Below are 18287 nucleotides of genomic sequence, written 5' to 3'. Positions count from 1 at the left end.
TCAGGTGAGCGCCACGGAAGTAGCGCTTCCTGATTGGCTGAAGGGACGTCAGTGACAGGAGTCACGTGATGTCCCGGCATTCGGGAGAAAGGGGTCTGATGTGAAAACATTGGACCCCTTTCTAGTCCGGTATGGATCGGTGTTCGGTTTGTTTTTTTGCCAAGAACGTGGATTTACCTCTGGACGTGGATGTACCTCTGGACGCTGGAAGGTGAGTATAATTTTTTCACAGGTACCCTCGGATCGTCGGCGACCGTGGCAGTCGGCGTGTCAACATAGGTAAGTATGTGTGTGTCGGCAGTATGTAATAAAGTTGTACAAGTCACGGTGTCTGTGTCCTGTTTTTATTTGGGTATTTTTTTTCCAGTAGTACTACAGGTACCAGCGGGCCCGTTTTTCTCCCGCATGCTGGTACTTGTGGTTCTCCAAGTACCAGCTTGCGGGGGAGGCTTGCTGGGACTTGTAGTACTAATGGAAAAAACAATATCTTTTTATTATCACAAAGGCTATCAGCCCCCCCATCCGCAGCCCATTGGATGGGGGGGGACAGCCTCGGGCTTCACCCCTGGCCCTTGGGTGGCTGGGGGGGGGGACCCCTTGATTGAAGGGGTCCCCACTCCCCCAGGGTACCCCGGCCAGGGGTGACTAGTTGGATATTTGATGCCACGGCCGCAGGGCACGGCATAAAAGTGACCCCCGGCTGTGGCATTATCTGTCCAGCTAGTGGAGCCCGATGCTGGTGTTAAAAATACGGGGGACCCCTACTCTTTTTGTCCCCCGTATTTTTGGCACCAGCATCAGGCGCAGAGCCCGGTGCTGGTTTTAAAAATACGGGGGATCCCTGGCCAATTTTTCCCCTGCATTTTTAGAACCAGGACCAGCTCAAAGAGCCCGAGGCTGGTTATGCTTTGGAGGGGGGACCCCACGCCATTTTTTTTTTCGGGTTTTTCACGTTTTTTTCCCGTTTTTTAAAATCGCGGCAAAATCCGCCAAATCGGCCGATTTTCGCCCGCGATTCTGGCGAATCCGTTTTTCATTGAATATGGTGAATCCCGGCAGGCACCTGCCGGGATTCACCTGGCGAATTTGGTCGAATTAAAAAACGGCGATAATTGCCGCGAATTCGACCGCAATTGCATATACCCCTTAAGGTTGGAAAGGGTGTCCTAGGTTAATTCTAAAGTTTAGTGTAAAAACAGAATTGCCCAGTACTTGCTCGCTACATGCAAAAGCAGGCAATATTTAGGCATGCACTATGCACTTCTTGCATCATAACATGGTTCCAGTAGCAAATTGTGCTTTGTTTGCTTCTTTTTGATTTGCTCCTAACTGAATCAGGCCTTATGTTGTCACTTGTAAAGAAAAAAAACATGAAAAAATTGGAAAATCTGAACACAAACAATAAAATAATGTTATATTAAGCTTGTGAGTTACCTGTTTCAGTTACCATTATATTGTCATTATGTCGGTCCCCAATCCCAAGCACAAAAGTTGCAACACAGTATCCAGCGCAGGAATAAACAAATCTCTCCACAGCTGCGTTTAGCTATCAGGAAGGGAAGAACAATAATAGTATGACACTGACAGCAGTGGAAAAGTACTTTGTCTTGCCACAATCGCTAGAACTGTTACTGTATACATATAGGGGATTAGTCAGATGTCTCTGCACACGCTTTTCCCTACAGGTAGTAGCATTGTATTGATAGTCATATTCTAATGCGACATTCTGCCGAAGAATGTTACAAATCTGTGCACTGAAAGTGCAAGCCTATCCCGCCCACTATTATAATTTGTAGTGGCACGTGCACCAGCCCCATGCTGCATCGAGTTTTACATACACGCCCACAATACTCCCAGCAGAGACATGCACCTTTGTCCTCAACGCTCAGAAATGCCTACTTTACACTAGTCTCTGTTTGCACAAGATGCGACACACACACTTACTTGCAACTTCGGGCCCATTGTGCGGTGCAAGTGCGTCCGACACAGAATCACCCCCATAATTATCATTTAAGAATGCAACCTTCGTATAAATTGTAGGTCTGTGCACTAATTATTGTAATTATCATGTAACAAATAGCTAACTGATGCGCTCAATCCCCTAATGGCCTCACTTGCTCTGAGGATGCATATAACATAACTGTCCTTTTGTGTTGTTATTTGCTATATTCAAAATACACCACCCCCTGGCATTACACCTCTGGGCATATAGCATACAAGTGTGAGTTTACCAATGTTACTGGAAAAAAGAGCAACAAAAAACAACACAAAGTGACAATTATGTTATATTCATCCTCAGACCAAGTGACACCAAAATGCTGGCTCCTTCGCAGTGTCAGGAGCAGGGTGCTGCAGTGTGACATTATCATGCAGTGCCTGGCTCCTGTCACTGAGAAGGAGCTGGCACTGCAGCCAGTGTCTCCAAGGGCAGAGAAGGAACTCTGGGGATGCTGGGCACACCCCCAGAGTGAGGTAATCGTGGGCTCCCTACGAGGCCACACCCCTTGTAGTGATGTCAGTGGGGGACTTCCATAAGGTTACACCCCCTACCCTTGAAGCAATGCCCCCTTTTCGGGCCCATGGTGGGGGGAGCTATTAGCCGCACATGGTGTCACCGACCCTTAGTGCCGTCACTATATATGGAGACTTGTGCTGTTCTGTACCACTAAAAAAACCTGCATAATGCCATATATTGCTTGTAAATCATGCATCCTAAACCAGCCACCATATACTATACTCCTGGAGCCAATTTGGGTTACAGGCACAGACTTGCTTGAAGAAACGGATCCAAATCTATATCTGCACTGTGGAGATCACAATATCCATACTGATGCTTCAACCCAGCTTTATTGAGTCATATACACAAGGTAATGGGGGCAAGTCTAACTTAACACTAGAAGTGGGATCCATCCTCCAACTTCATTAGATCACACTGTATTTTCTCACCTATGGACCTATAGTAGAAAGCTCACGATCTGTGCCCTTGATGTGGGTGGCAATACAAAAGATATAACCATGTGTAACTTTACACTCCTTTAGACACGACAAGCACTGAACATCAGCAGTAGGTAAATATATCCACCCCACCTGACAATAGGCATATCATACTGACTTTCATTTAGACTATTTCTCTGACCTTTCAGGTGAATTTGCCTGCAAGGATACTTGTGATGCTCAGTCTAGGAGCAGGACTACAGTATATAATACTTAGTCACAGGGGCCAAATTATCGCACAAAAATCCCTTAGGGCAGGGAATTGAGGCAGTAACTACCCCACTACGAGAGTATTTTTACATTACATTTTAATATTTTTGAAGTAAAGAGAATGTTCTTTACCAATATACATAGATAAAAGTTCAATGAAACATTAAAATATACCTTTTCTTCAATTGGACATTTTTCTTTTAACCACTGACTCAAAACTTCGTCTTTAAATGCACCAGTGTTGCCAACTGTGCTCTGTTGTATTTGGGCAATGGTTGTGGCATCTTTCACAATTTCAATCATTCCTGTAGAGTGACAGGATGAGATCATTTTCCATGCAAGGGACATTGCTGAGACAGCCAACAGCAATATGCTGGGTCATGGCAGTTTGCTGTGACATGACCCAAAGCAGAGTTACATTTCTCTAAAAAGGGCACAGTGCACTGATAGCTGCTGCCATGCAAACCAATGACAGACCAACAGTCAAACATGTTTGGCTTATTATAAAGTGTATTACTATAAAGAACACTGCCGCCCATCATTCAGTACACTTGCAGCTTATGTAGTGTGGACACAATGTAAGAGTCACACATTACATACTGAAACTAGCCCATATTAAATGGTTACTACAGCAAAACAAAACTTTTTAGAGACACAGGGATAGATTTACTAAAGCTTCTAAAAATGAAAAGTGGAGGTGTTGCCAATTAGATTTTTGCTATCATTACCTCTATTGCATTCTAGAAAATGACAGAATCTGATTGGTTGCTATGTTTAACATATCAATGTCTGTTCCAGAAGCTTTAGTAAATCTACACCATGGTGTAAAGATTGAGGAGGGTATCCAATTAAAGGTGAAAATACATTGTGTGCAAAAAAACGGATGTTTTCAAATTTTTTTCCCGATGTTTCACATGTATTTTTGGTCGCCTATAAAAAAAAAAAAAACATTATATCGAAAACACACAAGTTCCGTGAAACGTGTGTTTTTTTGTGAGAAACCACCACGTTTTCGGATGAAAACGGGTCTGTTTCAGGGGATTTGGTTTCACCAGCCTGAGGCAGGTGAAACAAAATACCAGATGACCCGACGCCAGCCGCGGCTTTACGGGGCTAATTGGATAGCCTCCGGGAGGGCAATTAATTGGATACCCCCCTTATAGTCCAAACACAAAATCAACATCTCTAAGACATAGTATCACAGACGGTAATTTCACCTAAGCAGAATAATCCCATCATTAAAGTTTTGCAAGAGAAGTTAAATCATTTACAGTAAGATAAGTTGCAAAAGCACTATGTGAACAAGAAGCTATATACTGTAAAAAATATACGCTAATCATACAATTATGAAAATTACAGCATTTTAGAAATAGAAATCTAATTGAATTTTCTGAAAAAATTTTTGTTTAATAGATGAAGGTGTAATAACCTAGGGATCATATTAACAATGTAATTTAAATGTTGGTAGGCTATTTACAGATTTATTTTGTGGATAAAAGTGCTATATGCAATTCTTAAATGGAATACATTTTTTCCCTCAAAATTATACACACAATACCCCATAATGACAACATGAAAAAAGTTTTTTTGAGATTTTTCTAATTTATTAAAAATAAAAAACTAAGAAATCACATGTACATAAGTATTCACAGCCTTTGCTCAATACTTTGTTGATGCACCTTTGGCAGTACTTACAGCCTCAAATGTTTTTGAATATGATGCCACAAGCTTGGCACACCTGTCTTTGGCCAGTTTCGCTCATTCGTCTTTGCAGCACCTCTCCAACTCCATCAGGTTGGATGGGAAGTGTCGGTGCACAGCCATTTTCAGATTTCTCCAGAGATGTTCAATCGGATTCAAGTCTGGGCTCTGGTTGGGCTACTCAAAGACATTCACAGAGTTGTCCTGAAGCCACTCCTTTGATATCTTGGCTGTGTGCTTAGGGTCGTAGCCCTGCTGAAAGATGAACCGTCGCCCCAGTCTGAGGTCAAGAACGTTTTCATCCAGGATGTCTCTGTACATTGCTGCATTCATCTGTCCCTCTCTCCTGACTAGTCTCCCAGTTTCTGCAGCTGAAAAACATCCCTACAGCATGATGCTGCCACCACCATGCTTCACTGTAGGGATGGTATTGGCCTGGTGATGAGCAGTGCCTGGTTCAATCTTTGTCTCATCAGACCAGAGAATTTTGTTTCTCACGGTCTGAGAGTCCTTCAGGTGCATTTTGGCAAACTCCAGGTGGGCTGCCATGTGCTTTTTACTAAGGAGTGGCTTCTGTCTGGCCACTCTACCATACAGACCTGATTGGTGGATTGCTGCAGAGATGGTTGTCCTTCTGGAAGGTTCTCCTCTCTCTACAGAGGAATGCTGTAGCTCTGACAGAGTGCCCATCGGATTCTTGGTCAACTCTCTGACTAGGGACCTTCTTGCCTGATCGCTCAGTTTAGACGGCCGGCCAGCTCTAGGTTCCAAACTTCTTCCATTTATGGATTATGGAGGCCACTGTGCTCATTGGGACCTTCAAAACAGCAGATATTTTTCTGTACCTTTCCCCAGATTTGTGCCTCGAGACAATCCTGTCTCTGAGGTCTACAGATAATTCCTTTGACTTCTTGCTTGGTTTGTGCTCAGACATGCACTGTCAAGTGTGGGACCTTATATAGACAGGTGTGTGCCTTTCCAAATCATGTCCAATCGACTGAATTTACCACAGGTGGACTCCAAATAAGCTGTAGGAACATCTCAAGGATGATCAGTGGAAACAGGATGCACCTGAGCTCAATTTTGAGCTTCATGGCAAAGGCTGTGAATACTTATGTACATGTGATTTCTCAGTTTTTTATTTTTAATAAATTAGCAAAAATCTCAAATAAAACTTTTTTTCACGTTGTCATTTTGTGTGTAGAATTTTGAGGAAAAAAATGCATTTATTCCATTTTGGAATAAGGCTGTAACATAACAAAAAAGTGAAGCACTGTGAATACTTTCCGGATGCACTGTAGTATTAATTATTAAAGCAGTACTCCATACACTAGCCAGTATATAAAAATCCAGGGTCAGTACTAGGTTCTTCTACCGTTCTCCCAGACTCCTGCACAATGTTCAGCAGAGCAGGAGATTGTGGATTGCATTTTGAAAACCCCTTCTAGAAATCCTGTGTTTGCCCCTGGATAAAAACAGAAAAATATTGTTTGAAACTCACCTATTTTGTTTCCAGTAGAAATGCAGCCATAGGGCAGCAAGCAAAGGTCCAGTGATTCAGCTTCCCAAATTGATTCCATAATACGAAGAATCTGAATAGAGGGTAAGGAAAAGCAATTAACAATTTGAGCTTGCTCTTAATGAAATATTTGTCTAGAACATTTATTATTTAGTAGTATTGCCAGTCTTACACCTTTTAGTAACATTATTTCAATATCATTATTTAATTTAATTGCAATTTCCAAAGAAGAGCTTCATCTCTCTTGCAAAGCTTTTACTGAGAAGATAATTTACAGTTAGGAACAAATCCAGCTAGAGGGTGCAAATTTGCACTTGGACAAATCATGGTGTGGCAAGGGGTGCAAATTATACTTCTTGACTGCGACTGCATGTATCACACAAACACCAGTCATCTTTATTTTTATACTGAGATTTAGAGTTGAGCTCGGATGCAGGCCCCCCTCCTTACTTTAAATATTTCTGCACAGTTTAAATCCCCCTACTCTGCTGAGCAAGGTGGTCACCCATTGCAAAAAGTTAAAACACAAAAGGTGAAATACTCACTGGAAAAAGGAGCAGTACTTAAGAACCCCCTCAAATGAGAAAGTGCTCCTTTATTCCTGACCCCGGAAACTATAAGGTCCCTTCATCACCAGGCTATGGAGGGTCCTTTTTTTTCTTGGGTTCTGCCAGACAGGGCACTGATTCTTCTGTCCCGTCACTCACACACCCACCCTCCAGTCCCTTCCCTTCATAATAAGGACCTTATTAGTTTTTAGTGGATGGGAGTACGACAACTCCACCTTAATGTGAAGGCTGTAATGGTCGCAATGTACCAACAATCCAGTGAAAAAAAAAGCAAAACACAAGTGCTGTGATAAAACAGTAAATACATAAGTAAGTAAATAAATAAATAAATAAATAAATAAATGAAATAGTGCTGTTCGTTATTCCTCAACCTTCCAGATGAGAATTTAATACTGCTCCTGTCCTGCAGAAAGGTAGGGAATAAGAGGAGATGAGCAGGATGATAAAAAGGATTTTGCCATACTGTCATTGAGGATTACAAGGCCCCGATGATATTCATGCACATCAGGCTATTGCAGCACTTATTCACTATGTCCCAGGCTTGGACAGAGGACCAAGATAGGCCTGCTCATTCTGAGGGGCCAAACTGCACCCCACATAAATAGACATTGCATTTAATCTAAGGCTGAGAAGGGACTGGCCATACAGATAGTGCACGTACTGTCTATGCCAGCGGTCGGGCTCCCGGCGAGCAGCATACCGGCGCCGGGAGCCCGACCGCCGGCTTACCGACAGTGTGGCGAGCGCAAATGAGCCACGCTGCGGGCATGGTGGCGCGCCACGCTATTTTATTCTCCCTCCAGGGGGGTCGTGGACCCCCACGAGGGAGAATAAGTGTCGGTATGCCGGCTGTCGGGATTCCGGCGTCGGTATACTGTGCGCCGGGATCCCGACAGCCGGCATACTGAAGACCACCCCTCTCACTGTGCTCCACTGCAAATCAGGCATCTGTGTCATTATAGCAGAGACAAATGAAAAGAAGTCTGTGGCACTTTTGTGTGCTGAACAAAAGAATCTCTTGCTTAACACACATTGTACCTGTAAAATGAGCATATCTTGGCGAAGGTCATCCCCATACTTAAATATTATTCCAATTGTTTCATTTGACAAAGCAGTTGTATCAGCACATTTAAATTCCAGCCACAGGGGTTTCTTTTTTGAGGCCATTACTTTGCACTTTTCCACCTTTTGTAAAGAAACAGAACAAGAAATGATTTTGCATTGTTAATAAATGAGGCAGCACTACATTTCTATAGTAAGGTTTGGCTTCTGGAATACATGAAACTGAAAGACTGAAACTGATCTTACAATTCACCCAATCTGTTATATTGTGTTATCTACTTTAACATATAGTCTATGTACAGAGCTGTGAGTTGGGAAGGGGGGCGGATCTGCCCCTATTGGCCAGAGGAGCGTTACGGGTGTTGGCGATCAGAGTGACAACCTCTGTAACGCTTACACAGAGAGAAAGGACACAGCAGACACCTTGGGCCCTCTACAGCCCAGACCTCAGCAGCATGTGCTGGGCTGGGGAGAGAGACTGCCACTGAGCAACAGCAGTCTCCTCTCTCTCCCTGCCTGATGTGCTACAGCCATGCACCCGCAGCGCCCGCCCACCCCCCTCTGAGCCTCTGGCCACAGTACTCTGTAGTAGCGAACAGTGAAATAAAGCACATATAAAATAGGAAATGCAAACCACACAAAATAATGACAGATATGAAAACAAAGGGTAGAAAGATGTGAGCTCACAATCTAGTGGGAAAAAGGGCAGAGGATGAGAAAATAGGAATTTAATACCTACCGGTAATTCCTTTTCTCGTAGTTCGTAGGGGATACTGGAATGGTATAAGTACCATGGGGTATAGATTGGGTCCATTAGAGCCTGGCACTTTAAGAAATCTTCAGTGTGTGTTGGCTCCTCCCCTATATGCCCCTCCTGCAGACTCAGTCTAGGAAAACTGTGCCCGAGGAGACGGGTATACTTTGAGAGAAGGAAAACAGCCAAGAATAGCGGTGAGGCAACGAACCAACACACAACAGTAACCAGGATAGCAGCGCTAACCAGAACAGGAACAGGGACAGCAGACCCAACCAAGAAAACTTACAACAAGGTAAGCAGAAAACACAAAGCACTGAGGCGAGAGCCCAGCATCCCCTACAGACTACGAGAAAAGGAATTACCGGTAGTTATTAAATTCTTATTTTCTCTAACGTCCTAGGGGATACTGGGATGGTATTAGTACCATGGGGAAGTCCAGAATGGGTGGGAGAGTGCTGAGACCCCTGCAAAACTGATTGACCAAACTGAAAGTCCTCACCGGCCAAGGTATCGAACTTATAGAACTTCACAAACGTGTTCGAACCAGACCAAGTAGCTGCTCAGCACAACTGTAAGGCCGAGACACCACAGGCAGCCGCCCAGGAAGAACCCACCGACCTAGTGGAGTCGGCCTGAATAGAACTCGGCAGTGGCAACGCCGCTGAAGAATAAGCCTGTTGGATAGTCATCCTGATCCAATGAGCAATGGATGGCTTGAAAACAGGGCATTCAATCTTGGTAGCGGGGCATCCAATCTTGGCAGCGTCTTGGTAGTGTCGACAAAGAGTGAGTCAGTCTTTCTGTGATGAGCTGTCCTTTTGACGTAAATCCTCAAAGCCCGAACTACGTCCAGGGTCTTTGGAGCAACCAACGTGTAAGGCATCACCGGAACCACTATCGGTTGATTTATGTGAAAAGCCTACACCACTTTCCTCATGGAATATCAAATAAGGGCTCTTACAGGATAAGACCCCCAATTCCAACACACGCCTCGCGGAGACCAACGCCAGCAACATGACAGTCTTCCAAGTAAGATTTTTCAAGTCCACCCTGTGTAAAGGTTCAAACCAGTCTGGTTGAAGAAAGGTCAGGACCACATTGCGATCCCATGGAACTGTGGGAGGGACAAAGGGCGGTTGAATGCGAAGGACACCGTTTAAGAACGTCTATATCTCCGGAATCACAGCCAACTGCCTCTGGAAGAATATGGACAAAGCCAAAATCTGAACTTTGATGGAGCCTAACCTTAGGCCCATATCCCACGCCTGCTTGCAGGAAGAGCAAAAAATGGCCAAGTTAAAACTCCACAGTAGAATATTTTCTACCCTCATACCAAGAAACATATTTCTTCCAGATACGGTGGTAATACTTTGACATGACCACCTTTCGGGCTTGGACCATAGTCGAGACAACCTTGGAGGGAAGACCCTTTTCTGGCTAGAATCTCCCTTTCAACTTCCATGCCGTCAAACGCAGCTGCACTTAAGTCTGGATAGACAAACGGCCCTTGTTGAAGAAGATCTTAGAGAAGCGGTAGAGGCCAGTGCTCTTCAAGAGACATGGTTAGGAGGTCCGCATACCAGGCACGGCAAGGCCAATCCAGGGGCAATTAGAATTGCTTTAACGCTTTCCCGTTTGAGTCTTTTTAGAACTCTGGGAATGAGAGGAATTGGAGGGAACAGATAGATGAACTGTTGTGTCCACAGCACCGTCAGAGTGTCCACCGCTGGAGCCTGCGGATCCCTCATCCTGGAACAGTAGCAACACAGCTTCTTGTTGATGTTGAGACGAGAAGCCATCTTGTCTATCAGCGGGCAGCCCCACCACTGAACCAGCTGTTGAAACACCAGAGGGTGAAGGCCCCATTCCCCTGGATGGCGGTCATGTCTGCTGAGGAAGTCTGCTTCCCAGTTGTCCACTCCTGGAATGAATATGGCCGACATGGCACTTGCGTTGGCTTCTGCCCAGAGGAGTATCCTTGACACTTCTTGCATTGCAGCCCTGCTTTTTGTTCCTCCCTGTCTGTTTATGGACGCCACTGCCGTGGCGTCTGACTGGACCTGTATGGACTGATGTTGGAGGAGAGAGGAGGCTTGTAGAAGGGCATTGTAAATCGTTCCAGAACGTTTATTGGAAGAGAAGACACCTGACTCGACCACCTCCCTTGGAACTGAGCCCCTTGGGTCACAGCACCCCAACCGTGGATGCTGGCATCTGTTGTCAACAGAGTCCAAGACTGGATTCCGAAACGTTGACCCTCCACTAGGTGAGAGATTTGTAGCCACCATAACAGGGAAATCCTTGCTTTCGGTGAAAGTGATATTCTCAGGTGCCTGGGTAGGTGAGACCCCGACCACTTGTCCAGCAGATCCAGTTGGAACGGACGGGCATGGAACCTGCCATACTGAATTGCCTCGTAGGAGGCCACCATCTTGCCTAGTAGGAAGATGCAAAGGTGCACCGAGATTTTGCAGGGCTTGAGCACGGAGCAGACCATAGCCTGAATTGTCAAGGCTTTGTTCATAGGGAGAAATACTTTCTGAGACACAGTGTCCAGTATCATCCCCAGGAACTGAAGTCTCTGAGACAGTTCCAGGTGTGATTTTTTTAGAAGACGCGTAGTCAGGTTGATGCTTTGCAACAGACGCTCCCTGGACACCGCTTTTATGAGGAGATTGTCCAAGTAAGGGACTATGGGGGTCATTCCGAGTTGATCGCTTGCTAGCTGTTTTTAGCAGGTGCGCAAACGCATAGTCACCGCCCACTGGGGAGTGTATTTTTGCTTTGCAGAAGTGTGAACGCTTGTGCAGCAGAGCACCTGCAAAATCATTTTGTGCAAAACAAGACCAGCCCTGTAGTTACTCCTCGTGTGCGTTGATTCTAACGACGGAGGGATGGCTTTTGACATCACACACCCGCCCAGCAAACGCCCAGCCACGCCTGCGTTTTTCTGCCACGCCTGCGTTTTTCTAAGCACACCCTGAAAATGGTCAGTTGACACCCAGAAACGCCCACTTCATGTCAATCTTCCTGCGTTCGGCAGTGCGACTGGAATGTTCGTTATACTCTGTGCAAACCCACGATGCTCATTGTAACCGTACGACGCGCCTGCGCATTGCGGTGCATACGCATGCGCAGAAATGACAAATTTTAGCCTGATCGCTGCGCTGCGAACAACGGCAGCTAGCAATTAACTCGGAATGACCCCCCTATGTTCACGCCCATCATGCAGCGTTGCAGCATTATTCCGCCATAACTTTCGTGAACACCCTCGGTGCTGTGGAAAGGCCAAAAGGCAAGGCCTGGAACTGGAAGTGGCAGTCCTGTAATACGAATCTGAGTTAAGCCTGATGAGGGGGCCATATCAGGATGTGCAGGTATGCATCCTTGATATCCAAAGAAACCAGGAATTCCCCTTCTTCCAGGCCTGAAACCACCACTTTTAGAGATTCCATCTTGAACTTGAACACACGCAGATACAGGTTCAGGGATTTGAGGTTCAAGATTGGCCTTACCGATCCATCCGGTTTTGGTACCACGAATAGGCTTGAATAAATCCTTTGTTTCTGAGCAGAGGAGGGACTGGAACAATCACCTGTGTGTGGAGTAGTTCTTGAATGGCGTCCTGCAAGGTAACTCTTGCTACAGGTGAATCTGGTAAGCCTGACCTGAAGAATCTGTGAGGGAGTGTCTGAAATTCCAACTGGTAGCCCTGGGATATGAGGTCTCTCACCCAAGGGTCCCGGCAATATTGTAGTCGAGCACCTAACTGAAAATCTGGGGCCAACCGTCACGCGTAGGGCCTCGTAGAGGAAAATCCGTAAGTCTGGTCCATTGATCCAGCTGCCGCTGGTCTGCGAGATTTACCTCGATTTCCTCTAGCTGCATTTGATGCACCCCTGGCCCTACCTCTAAATCTGGCCACACGAAAAGACTGTAGAGAGGCACCGGGGTAAGGACGTCTAGCCAGAGGAGCTGCATACGGCAGATAGATGGACTTACCTGCCATGCTTGAGAAATCCACTTATTTAGTTGCTCTCCAAACAAGGCATCCTCGTGAAGGGAAGATTCTCCACGCCTTTTTTGGAATTAGCATCCGCTGTCCATTGTCGGTGCCATAGAGCTCTGTGAGCTGAGACCGTCATAGCCGTGGAATGGGCATTAATGAGGCCTATCTCCTTGATTGCCTCACTCATGAAGTTAGCAGCATCCTAGATATGTTGCAGTAGAGTCAGGATCTCATCTTGAGGCATAGTGTCAAACCCCTAAATTATATTACCAGACCATTTGACCATGGCCCTTGCGATCCAACCACAAGCAATGGTGGGTCTTTGTACGACTCCCACTGCAGTGTAAATAGATTTGAGTGTAGTCTCAATTTTATGGTTAGCAGGGTCTTTTAGGAAGATGGCACCAGGTACAGGCAGCACAATCTTACATGACAGCCTGGTCACTAAGGTATCCACAATCGGAGGATTCTCCCACACCTTCCTATCCTCAGGGGAGAAAGGAAAGGAAATTCAGCAACATCTTAGGGGTTTGAATTTCTTGTCAGGATTAACCCACGCCTCTTTAAAAAGTGTGTTTAATTTCTTGGAGACAGGAAATGTGGCAGTAGATTTTGGTTTTATATTAAAAAACAACTCTTTGTCAGGTTCTGCCTCTTTATCTGGGATATTGAGGACTTTCCTAATAGAATATATTAGAGCTTCCACACCCTGAGACAAAGTATTGTCACCTGTGTCTACGTCTATCTCTCCCTCTTCCAAATCTGGCATGTCATTTTCAGAGTCAGATTAAAGTACATGTGGGAGTGTGCGTTTATGTGAGACCAGCAAAGTGGGCTGAGGAGCTGGTCTGTGGTCAGCAGTACGAACTGAAAAATCATCCACAGATTTTTAAAGCATTTTTCTTTTCTGCCTGGCAGTAGCCAATTCAAAGTTAATGTTAGCTATCATTCCCTTAAATGAATCCAGCCATTCTGGTTCCTGTGTGCTGCTTCCCTGAGAAGGGAGAGTGCACTGAGTACAGAGATTCCCCTGGAGAAGGGGAAAACTTTGTGTTACAGGATGGACACGCAGCCCTTTTGCCAGACATGCTGATACAGCAGAACACACGCACAGTAGCAGTGAAATAACCCAGTGGCAGTAAAATAACACAGAACTCCAGGGATGAGACCAGTACACAATACCAGAACAGCTAAAGCAGTGCTTTGCTGGGCATTAACTAGAGCCTTAGATAAGGTAACTAGTTTTCTGACAATATATACGCTCCCTCCCTTCTACAAATCCCCCTGGTACCAGTACAAGGTGACTTTTGAGGATCTTTGGAGGAGCAGCGCTTCCCTGCATGCAGCATGGAGTCTGATGCCACAGGAAATGGCGCCACTGAGCCGCTGGTCCTGCTCCATGGGAAGCCCCGCCCCCTTAATGGAGCGCGGTCCCTGTGCATAATTATACTGTCAGTTATCTCCAAAATGCAGAAAACGGGATTAAAACCCCTTACTGCGCTATCGCCAGTGTGGGTTTCCGCATCGGGCACCGCAGCCTGCAGCAAAGTGCCCGCCGCACCCTTATGCCGCTACTGCAATTGGGGACCCGCTAAAAGGGACCCCAGTTTCTGTACTCACCGCACCAGCGTCTTCAGCTCTTTTAGGGGTGGCGGCATGCTGTTGGCGTTCACACACACCCTGGGGGTAATGCGAAACAGGACCTCAGGAGCTTTGTCCCGTCAGCAGGGATCCGGACCATTAACCCTATAAGAGGTTGGTTCAGTCCCTCTCCTAAGTCCCACGGCGCAGTCAGACTGGTGCCAGCCAGTGCTGCCTGACAATAACAAACTAAAATAAAGTTTTTGAAGAAAACACTCTGGAGCTCCAGAGAATGTACCCGGCTCCTTGGGCACATTTTTCTAAACTGAGTCTACAGGAGGGGCACAGAGGGGAGGAGCCAACACACACTGAAGATTTCTTAAAGTGACAGGCTCCAATGGACCCAATCTATACCCCATGGTACTAATACCATCCCAGTATCCCCTAGGATATTAGAGAAAATAGCAGTGAGAATGGCTCATAGTGGACATTAGGACAGTAGCAAGAGTATTCCATTGTGAGTAGTGTAGGAGTGAGTAGGGTAGACTATTATAAAGAGGTGGGGTATCAGAGTGCAGTTGAAGACTTGAAGATTGGGGGAGATACTGATCAGAGGTGGTAGAGAGTTCCATGGGTGGGTAGCGACACAAGAGAAGTCTTGTAGGTGGGGGTGAGTGAGAGTTATAAGGGAGTAGGAGGGGTCTAGGTCAAAGATTGATCTACGAGGGTGTGAGGGAGAGTATATTGGAGGTATGAGATGTATGAAGTGATGGTGCTGATAAGAGCTTTGTAGGTGAGAATCTGCATTAACATCTGCACTGGATTCTGGAGGACATAACTTCTATAGGAGTTAATACAGCATTTACTCACTCTTGCACAGACAAAATAACCTAGTGTATCATCTATTTTAGGAAGTAATACTGTACATGTTTCATATCATTCTAAGTAGGTCAACACAATTTTTAACAAGCTTAGTTGCTGAACAAACAGAATATGGATAAACAACATTATTGCAACTATAATGATTACTTCGATCCACATAAGTAAGAACACTAAACAAACTGCCAATGGCAATAGCCATCCAACGCAGATATATATTTTTTTTAATTTGAGTGCAGTGAACAATAAAATTGCCAGTAATCTGAACATATCATTAAATCAATCATCCTCTGTCTCAAAACATGGGAGCAAGGTAGAGCTACAAAAATACCAAGCAGTTATGTTTGACTTACAACCAGTGTGCCAGCTCTAAGCCCAGGGTCATAGGGCACTCTAAAGCTTTCTGGAAGAGAAGATCCCTGTAGTTTTTCAAGCTTTTGTCGCAGCTGAGTGATAACTGAGAAATAAAGGGCAGAATCAACCATTACACTCAATTTCCGCACAGTAACAAGGATAATAATATGCTATTGTTTCTAAATAAAGTGCAACCCTTGTTCTACATTAGCTGCAAAGAGGAAGCATTCGCTCACAATTACTTTGTAGGACATTGGAGATAGGTCTTACTATTTTATAAAAAAAAATTGAATACATATAAAATCAGAAAACTTTTTTTGCTTTTTATACTCTTACTATACTGTTGCAATAATAAATGTTTCATGTTTGTGGAAATTGGAGTTGTGGGAATTTTACAAAGCAGTGGGTTCATACACAGGGTTGTAGTTTTTATATAATACAGTAAATATACACTATACAATACCCACAAAGGATAGTGGCAAAGCAAAACGATTCTCCTGTATCCAGCCTCTTTTTCAGCTAGGTTTCAATTTGTTGAACTTGCCAAAGAAATCAGACATTAAAAGTTGGTGCCTGGCACTCTGATTGGTGGATACCATGGTCATTCAAGAATCACAGTTCTGGAAACAGACTAGACCGCTTCAGATACTCTGACTGATGACTGGCCGATGCTATATCTACCACAGTGCTAGAAACCATTTAGTGGATATTCAGCACACTGCATGGTAGTGGGTTGAACTATCCACCAATTGGAATGCAGGATACTTGATAAATGGTTTCTGACATCCTGAATGGTGGATGAGACTCTCCATTCACCAGTCAGTGTGCAGGATACTCATTGGATTGTCCCTACCCTCTAACTGTTGAATGCCGGGTACATCCACCAATCAGTGAAGAGAGCTATCTATTCCTAGACCTTTGTCTCCAGTACACCAATGGGATCGACAAGTAAAGAATCTTGGGTTGAAAGATATCTTGGGTTTGCAATATAAAGCCACCTGAGAAAATGCATCTGCCAATCAATGCAAAGTCTGCATTATGTTGTATGGATACAATTCTTAAAGCAGCAATCACAATTATATATTGATTAAAAAAAACAACCCATAAATCAGTGGTTGCGTGTGAGAACTAATGGTGCTGTTTTATGTCTGTATTTTTGTTCGACAAGCTGCTATTAATGATTTTCAATTTGCTAAGTATTATGTGATTACAGTTGCAGAGACAATCACATGATAATTCAAGTTTTAAACAGGTTTTGGAACACCTCTCTTCTCGGCATGTTTATTCACTTTACAATCCCACCCCCACCCTTCCTCTGCCATCATGAACATGAAGGGAGGGCTCTAACAGGTTTGAGTTGCTAAAATGCAAGAGCATTCCATATGAGACTCTGCTTTGCAGTGGCAGATATATATGTCACCCTTAAGAAAGTTTTTACAAAGGGAAGGTTGAGTTTTAAGAGGATATCCTATATTTGTTCTAAATATGTACGAAGACTTAAAGATTTGCAATATGATCGCAATTTCTGCTTGTTGAAGGGGGTGGGAGGTGGGGGGGTGGGGGGTGGGATGTGCAGTCAGCATCCTGGGCGGCCCCAAGCATGTGAACCTAAGGATTGCAAATTCTGCTAGTTACTGAATTTAGCCCAATGTTTACAATATAAAATATACATCACAATATTAGATGGCACTACTTTCTTTGTAAAATGAGTTCTGTTGAGCAATAACAGACATCCTCGCGAGCGAAGCTGCGGGCAAATGCTAGTTTCTTCTAAAATTCAGCATGGTACTGCATAAAATTATCTTACTCACACAAAGAACTAACTACAGGTTGAGTATCCCATATCCAAATATTCCGAAATACATACCTCTCAACTGTCCCGATTTTCGCGGGACAGTCCCGTTTTTTGGGGACTGATCCCGCTGTCCCACCCGCGGGCCACAGTGTCCCGCGGTGGGGGGGTCAGTTGGGAGGCTCTGTCAATCGCTGCTCTGCTTAGCAGAGCAGCGGTGAATAGACGCACAGCGTCTATTCAGTGGAGTCAGAGGGAGAGGGAGCATGCCAGCGGCTCACAGAGCGCTGGGCATGCCCCCTCAGTGACGAAAACGGGGGCATGGCTTGCGATCGCGGGTCCTCCGTGAAGTCACGCCCCCTTTTCATAGGCCACACCCCCTTTTCGGGAGCGCACACGGCTTCGCCGCGCGAGTGTCCCGCTCCACAAAACAGCAAAGTTGGGAGGTATGGAAATACGGAATTGTTTGAGTGAGACTGAGATAGTGAAACCTTTGTTTTCTGATGGCTCAATGTACACAAACTTTGTTTAACACACAAAGTTATTAAAAATATTGTATTAAATGACCTTCAGGCTGTGTGTATAAGGTGTATATGAATCAGAAATGAATTGTGTGAATGTACACATACTTTGTTTAATGCACAAAGTTATTAAAAATATTGGCTAAAATTACCATCAGGCTGTGTATAAGGTGTATATGAAACATAAATGCATTCTGTGCTTAGACTTGGGTCCCATCACCATGATATCTCATTATGGTATGCAATTATTCCAAAATACGGAAAAATCCGATATCCAAAATACCTCTGGTCCCAAGCGTTTTGGATAAGGGATACTCAACCCATATTAACAAACTGGAC

General features: G+C 44.8%; 1 protein-coding gene across 4 annotated transcripts in view; it reads right to left on the bottom strand.

Moving 5' to 3' along the window:
- The window catches only part of PIK3CG (phosphatidylinositol-4,5-bisphosphate 3-kinase catalytic subunit gamma), a 130012-nt gene that overhangs the window by 13682 nt on the left and 98043 nt on the right, over positions 1–18287 (bottom strand). For all 4 annotated transcript variants that reach the window (XM_063927053.1, XM_063927052.1, XM_063927055.1 and 1 more), the window contains exons 5-9: positions 15635–15738; positions 8032–8178; positions 6407–6497; positions 3379–3509; positions 1435–1546 (exon numbers count right to left, since the gene is read on the bottom strand). In XM_063927053.1, the coding sequence (XP_063783123.1) occupies positions 1435–1546; positions 3379–3509; positions 6407–6497; positions 8032–8178; positions 15635–15738 (585 nt within the window). The remainder of the gene's footprint in view (positions 1–1434; positions 1547–3378; positions 3510–6406; positions 6498–8031; positions 8179–15634; positions 15739–18287) is intronic.

The sequence above is a fragment of the Pseudophryne corroboree genome, chromosome 6, assembly GCF_028390025.1.
Source record: "Pseudophryne corroboree isolate aPseCor3 chromosome 6, aPseCor3.hap2, whole genome shotgun sequence".
NCBI classification, from domain to species: Eukaryota; Metazoa; Chordata; class Amphibia; order Anura; family Myobatrachidae; genus Pseudophryne; species Pseudophryne corroboree.
The sequence above is the reverse complement of the archived record's forward strand: the minus strand, read 5'-3'. Positions and strand labels throughout refer to the sequence as shown.